At 41.4% G+C, this 7,157-nt stretch overlaps 1 protein-coding gene across 14 annotated transcripts in view; it reads left to right on the top strand.

The window, feature by feature from the left end:
• LRRC31 (leucine rich repeat containing 31) overlaps positions 1 to 6,982 on the top strand; it is a gene marked incomplete at its 3' end in the record, with an annotated part of 40,147 nt that extends 33,165 nt beyond the window's left edge. For all 14 annotated transcript variants that reach the window (XM_081007996.1, XM_081007989.1, XM_081007990.1 and 11 more), the window contains 5 exons: positions 105 to 272; positions 1,055 to 1,222; positions 2,681 to 2,848; positions 5,054 to 5,221; positions 6,651 to 6,982. In XM_081007996.1, the coding sequence (XP_080864122.1) occupies positions 105 to 272; positions 1,055 to 1,222; positions 2,681 to 2,848; positions 5,054 to 5,221; positions 6,651 to 6,982 (1,004 nt within the window). The remainder of the gene's footprint in view (positions 1 to 104; positions 273 to 1,054; positions 1,223 to 2,680; positions 2,849 to 5,053; positions 5,222 to 6,650) is intronic.
• Positions 6,983 to 7,157: the final 175 nt, after the last annotated feature.

Genomic DNA, 7,157 nt, shown 5'->3' on the forward strand with positions numbered 1-7,157 from the left:
GCCCTGATTTCCTAATAATAAACCTATTTTAAATTTATTACATTTCTCTTCCATTATCTGCTCTGAATATGTTGTGACCAGTTCATCCCTTGGCTTCTTTTCAGCTCGGCAGCTCTACAAAATCCACAGCCTTGAAGTACTGGATTTGTCAATTAACAAAAAGATAGGATATAGCCTGGAGAGTATTGCCCAGGAATTAAAGCATGTCTCAGGACTGAAAGTACTTAATCTGAACAGGTGTGGGTTAAAACTAGATGGATTCAAGTGTTTAGGTAAGTTGGTTGGCATCTGTCAAGGGTGTGTCTTCGGGGGTGAAGTGCAGGTGATGATTTGGTAGCTGGGACTTGTAATAATGATACTTAGCATGTGCACAGAATTTCTGACTGTTCAGATGCATTATCTTCTTGCAATCCTTACAGCAACCCTGTAAGGTACATGAATATTATTCTGCATTGCAGGGGGTTAGACTAGCTGACCCTTGAGTCCCTTCCAACTCTGAGGTTCTATGATTATACCTCTATTGCAGATGGGAAACTGAAGCTGTGTTCACAGTAGACCTTTAAAGTACTTGAAGAACATTTCTGCCCTCAAAGAGTTCGCCCCTCACAGAGCCACAATTCCCTGCAACGCTTAACAAACTACAGCACTCAGAATTCTTTGAATGTGCTTTAAATATATTCTGCGTATGCATTTGTCAACATCTATAACTGGAAATTTTGAATTAAATGTGAATTAGAAATGTATGCACACCCATAAATCCAAATTAGGGTAAAAATGCTAAAAAATATTTTCCCAAATGTGCTTCAGGTCTACTTATCAATCAGATTTTGGGCAGTATTATAAGTGTAATTTGAAAACATTTGAAATTAAAAATATCAAATTTGAATTTTCAAATTGCCAAATTTCAACATCATTTGATTTGATTATTTTTTTTGCCAGCCTCTGCCAATGAAGAGAAGGAATGTGCAAGAGGACTAAAGGAGGCTAACAACAGATTTCCTTGATGGCAAATTGATTATTGACAAGTTGTCTTCCTGTGCCTATTTTATTTCAGCTAGTGCCTTGCAGCACCTGCTGGAACTAAGAGAATTAGATCTGTCATGTAATAAAGAGATTGGAGGAGGTTTCAAGTACTTAGCAGCTCATTTGGCCGAGCTAAGGAACCTAGAAGTCCTGAATCTTCATCAGTGCTGTATTACAGAAGAGGACATGACTGTTTTAAGTAAGATATTGCAGAATCATTTAATCGTAGAATCGTTTTTGCAAAATCATTATGTGGAATATTTAATTGGAAGATTATCTTATCTTCAATCAATCAATCAATCAATCATCTCTCCCACTAGCTCAGAAATACCTCTGGCCCTCCAGATGTTGCTGGACTACAAATCCCATAATATCAGAATGTTCATTAGCTATGTTTGCATGCGCTGATGTGAGCTGGAGTCCAACAATATCTAGAGGACCACATAAGGAGCACATCCTTGGGGATCCATTCTGTGGACATGACCAAACCAGCAATGTCTTTGATTAAAGTTACAGCAAGTTTAGCCAACAAGGTGCCCTCCAGCTGATGTTGGTTAACAACTCACATTGTCCCTGACTGTTGGCAATGCTACATGGGAGTGATGGCAGCTGAAGTCCCATAATATCTGGAAGGCTACTACTTGGCAAAATAATAGGTATTATAATAGGCAATATAAGCAGCCCAGCCCAGTATTGTCAGGCACCAGCTCCCCAGGTTCTCCAACATATTTTCTAACTTGCTGCTATGCCTAGGTACAACTTAGTCTTCCCCTTCCCCACTGCATTTCAAGTCACATTTGCACTTGGGTGTGTTCACATTGCCACCTTGGATCACACTGACATTGGCTTTTTTTGGTGCGTTCCACAGTGCTTCCCCACTGCGTTCCACAATGCTGTTTCCATCAACATGGCTTAATTAGTGTCAGGATTTCTGTTTTGTGTACAAACCAGGAGGCCACAATTCTCTAAGTTCCCTGAGGAGAGTTTGGGGGAAGCTGTGACTGTTTAAAGTGGTATGATGCTGCCTTAAATGTATAATGCAGATGGGGCCTAAGTGTATGCTTGGTGGTGGGAGCAGGGTTGGCCACTCGCGTGTGTGTGTGTATATATAGATATACACACAAACACTTCTGCAAACTTCAGAGTTCACCCAAACATTACGATATCCACTTCTTGCTTCTTGGTGGGACTGTTTTGCTACAAAGCTGTTGGCACAGTCTGATGAAGTTCATCATCCAACGAAATATAAATAGTACTTCTAAAATACGGAGGCAGCAGGTGGCATCTGTGAAAAAGTAGTGCCCGTTCTAAGCTTGTGGCTGCTGCAACATGTGGGTGCATGATCTGAAAACAGCAGCAAAATTCTTTTTGATTCAAAAGTATATTCATATTCAAATTTATGCAGATTTAATCAATCAATTGGTTAATATACTAAAACTGACAGTTTATTGGCTAAGGTTTATTTAATTTAGTGGCATCACTGGATTTGATGGAATTTGATCATTCTTCAGTTTTCAGATAACATAGTATATTAATATCCAAGAAAAGGGAGTGATAGAGATGAGCGGAAGGAAGGGACATTTTCAGCTCCTTTAGGTTGATTGTGGAGTTGATGTTTACGATGTTGCAGCTGTACTATCCTTTGATCTTTTTGCAGCCCATGTAATTCCCCTTTTGTCGAGTCTTCAGGACCTGGATTTATCATTAAATAAAAGCATCGGGAAGTCTTCCGACCACCTTCTTAGCAGACTCCGTTTTTTACCAAAACTGAAATCTGTGCTTCTCAGCAATTGTTCTTTAAAGCATGATTCATTTGCATCTTTAGGTAAGAATATGCCTTAAAATGATTCTAGCTTTCCTTATCTGTGTCTCCATCTTACCAGTCCACAGGGCTAGTATATCAATTGGGCATGAATGTCAAATGGAAACAGACAGTAATTTGAATAAACATTCCTGGGAATATTTATCAGGAGGTGCATTACAGAGCCATCTACTTTCATTAGGTCTGATATAATGAAATGTATGGAAAGGGGAACAGAAGTTCAATTTCTATGCAGAGAATACATTTCATTGAAGGGCTTCTCAGTACTGAAATAACCACCTTCCATTAAAGATCTTTTGCTAGACATAGAGCAGTATAAGATAATACTTAATTGTAGTATTCTCATTCCCTCATTCTCATTCTCTCTTTCGCAGATGGCTTTGCTATTTTTTTGTTTATTCATTATTCACACATTCACTCAAGAAATTATATCCAACTCTTCAAATAGGTTTCTAGTGGCAGCTCAGAGTACTAAATCAAAAGCACAATGAAAGCTTTGAAAAACGTAAAACACTACAAACCAAGAGCAGCAGCATGCTTTGCCACTGTCCAAAGAATCTCTTTCAACCCCTTTCTTCTAGTCTCCAGACATCAAGAGCTATATTTTTTGTGATCTCGAGTCCTGCTGACAGTTAATTATAGAAGTTGGCAACTTCTTTTCTTTTTCTTCATTTAACTGTGTCCTGTAAAGCAATATGAGCTCTTTCTTAAGACATAATTGCATCGTTTATTGATTCCCAAATTAACAAAAACATTGCTCCATTGTGAGAAACACTGTAGGCTTGTTCCTATCTTTGTTTTGCCTACAAGGCTGATTCTGTTTGATCTTCCTATAACAAAGCTATAATAAAGTTGTTCTCTTATCCAAATATCTGTACTGTGGAAAAGGAGCAACACAGAGTGAAAATTAGGCACATCCAAGTCCCATTAAAATCAGTGGAACTTTATGCACATAGGTAATGCTTATCTGTGATGCAGTTAACACATGCACACGTAGCTTCCTCTAGATTATGTCCATGATGTGCACTTCATATGGTGGTCACTTGAAACTGCACCCTTGGCAGCTACAGTATCTACAGAAAAGCTTGTCATACAAACTGGGATATTTTCTCTGCATCCTTTGACATTTGATGCAATAAAGAGAAAATCCCTTGGCCTGTGTGACAACCTGCAGCTGAATGGAGACTGCTAATACAGATGCAGTCTTTACACTGACCTTTGACACCTGAGATGTGTGTTTTCAAGACCCTCCCTATTCTTTTGACTGTAATCTGATTTAACTGTTCTGAATTTTAAATTTTTGTAACCCTTGCCGGGACCTCCGCATTGTGGACACTTCCATATGTTTGTAGAAATCTTAATTTCAAGGAAAAAAAATGCAGTTGTTTCTATCAGAGAGATTTTAGCACACTTGTGGCCAAAGCCCTGTGCACTCTTCCTTGAGGATAACTCCCATTGAGGGCTCAGTGGGACAGTTCCATGCACACACATATATGGTTAGGTTGCACATCCCTCACTGAAAGTAATTGGAGGTTGAATGTACTCAACATTGGATGGATTGTATCCCATGTGTTTTTTCTCAATGTTTGAACATGGTTTAGGGGAGGTCCCTCTTAGAAAAGTATAGGAAAAGCACATTTCTGATTGCCAATACAGAGCCCAAATCGCCAGGGAGGTTTGCTGCATAAGCAGCTGTGCATAAGCAGTTGTGTTGCTGCTCAGCTCCCATTCATTTCACATAACTTTTGCAGGTAGGCCTCCTGGTTGTGAACTGAGAATGCTTGGAGGTACATTGTGCAGCTCCTCTTGGCACCCTTCCTGCACGATTTCTTTCAGGAAAAGCTCAGTCACATAGATTTGCTTTAACCACAACCATGTGCCCCAGTACAGCACTCTGCTTTTCCACTGGAATAAATGACAACCATTTATATGCATGGGAGAATTGCATTCAATGATTCCAGGGGGAAAGGAGTCAAATCTGCCCTTTAGGGGGACTCCTAGCTGCTGGGACTCAAGTCACTTGAACTTCACAGACCCATTCTGGGTTTTGTTTATTGGTAGCACTGAAGTGTGATAGAATGTTGGAAAGAATGTTGTATACGGTCTGATCTATTTTGAAGATACGCAGCTGGGTGCAGAGGGTTGAATGGCATTGGACCAGGCCTATTTATTTCAGTAAGCACAAGATGTTGTTGCTAATCTTTTCAGCTGATGCTGCCCTTCACCTTCCTGAACTGGAGATATTAGACCTTTCTTGGAATAAATGCGTTGGCGGGAACCTAAAGCTGATTTTGAAAGCGCTAAACCTTGGAGCTGAGATCAAAGTGTTAAGACTAAGCAGCTGCAGCTTGGTGGATGAGGACCTGGGTGGCCTTGGTTGGTATAAAACTGTATTTCCCTTCTCCTTAGTACTCCTTGTTTTCAGACCACACGTCAGAGCTGATTTGTTCATTGGACATGAGAGACCTTTCCACGAATGGAAGGAAATCTGGCCAGTAGTATATTTTCAAATGGGATATTTCACCATGCCTATTTGCTTTATAGTGGACTCAACTCAGTGGACTATTGATCATGGACCAAGGTGGGAGATATGAAATAAATGCATTTTACCAATGCTTATGCAGAGCAAATAATGCCAGGTGATACTCACTATAGGCTTATGTATTATTTTTTAAGTCTCTCTGTCTTGCCCAAGGCAACCCAAAGCAACTTACAACCAAACAACCCCACATAGGTACATACATTAAAACCAAGTGGTGGAAGAAATACATTAAAAACATCCTACTTCTAAAAGGCCAGAGATAGTTACAGAGGCAAGTTTTTGCCTGGCACCTAAAGATATACAGCCATACCTTGGTACTCGAATGGCTTGGCTCCTGAACAAAGCAGCTCCCAAACGCCGCGAAGTAAGTGTTCCAGTTTGCAAACGTTTTTCAGAAGCCGAACTTCTGACGCGGCTTCTGCTTGAGTGCAGGAAGCTCCTGCAGCCAATCGGAAGCCGCGCCTTGGTTTTCGAACGGTTTCAGGAGTTGAACGGACTCCCAGAACTGATGAAGTTTGAGAACAAGGTACCACTGTATAACAATGGCGCCAGGCCGGGCAAGCATCCCTGGGGAGAGCATTTCACAAGCTGGGAGCCACTGCAGAAAAGCCTGTTCTTGTGCTGTCACCCTCAGGACCCTCTGGCTTGTCCACACAATGCACTGAACATATATACAAGCTGTCTATGCATGTACAGATGTTTATGTGATAATGTGTACACTTGTTAATTTGTACTGCTGTAACTTTGTACATACGTACACAGACTCTACACCCATTGAACATTTCATGTGAATAAGTACAGTGGTACCTCGGGTTACATACGCTTCAGGTTACATACGCTTCAGGTTACAGACTCCGCTAACACAGAAATAGTGCTTCAGGTTAAGAACTTTGCTTCAGGATGAGAACAGAGATCATGCTCCGGCGGCGCAGCAGCAGCAGGAGGAGGCCCCATTAGCTAAAGTGGTGCTTCAGGTTAAGAACAGTTTCAGGTTAAGTACAGACCTCCGGAACGAATTAAGTACTTAACCTGAGGTACCATTGTATGAGTGTACAACTTACCTTTGGTGAACACAGGTACACAGGCTTTACACTCATCCAATGTAATGCATGAACACCCCAATCTCATTTTTCTCTATGATTTTTCTCCTTCCAAAGTACCACTCCTTCTCTGATACAGAAGCCCCTTCACCACTTGAAAGCATGTACAGTATATTCTGAAAACCAATGTTACCTACAATGATGAACTGGTTGCTTCTTTCAGGCCTGGTCATCCAAGCTGGGCATCTGGCTCAACTACAAGAACTGGACCTTAGTTATAACAACCAGATCTCTGACCAAGGATGGGCAATGTTCTATCAAGACATAGTTGGCCTTGAGCAGCTTTCTGAACTGGATGTCAGCCGCCGTCCGTCGTCACGTGGCAACTGTGGCGAATGGTTGGGCAAACTTTTGGCAGCACTGCTGAAGCTGCCCCGGTTCACGGAGCTCGGGCTGCAAGGCTGGGTTCTTTCCGAAGTTCAGCAAAAGCAACTGGAACATTTTAATCGGGACAATGAACGAAATGTTCGCTTTGATGTTTGGTATGGAGCATGATGTCTTGTGCCAGGGTAACAATCTATAGCTGGTGGCCCAGAGGCTCAGCACGCAGTTCCTATAGCCTTACCTGACAGAATGCAGTGGGGTAGAGAGAGAAGAGCGCCAGAATTGAGAAACTGAAGCCCTGATCTCAGTGAAAATCCTACTCAGCCCCACCTTGTGAGTAATTTTT

Source organism: Podarcis pityusensis (assembly GCF_964106645.2).
Source record: "Podarcis pityusensis genome assembly, chromosome: 5".
NCBI lineage: Eukaryota > Metazoa > Chordata > Lepidosauria > Squamata > Lacertidae > Podarcis > Podarcis pityusensis.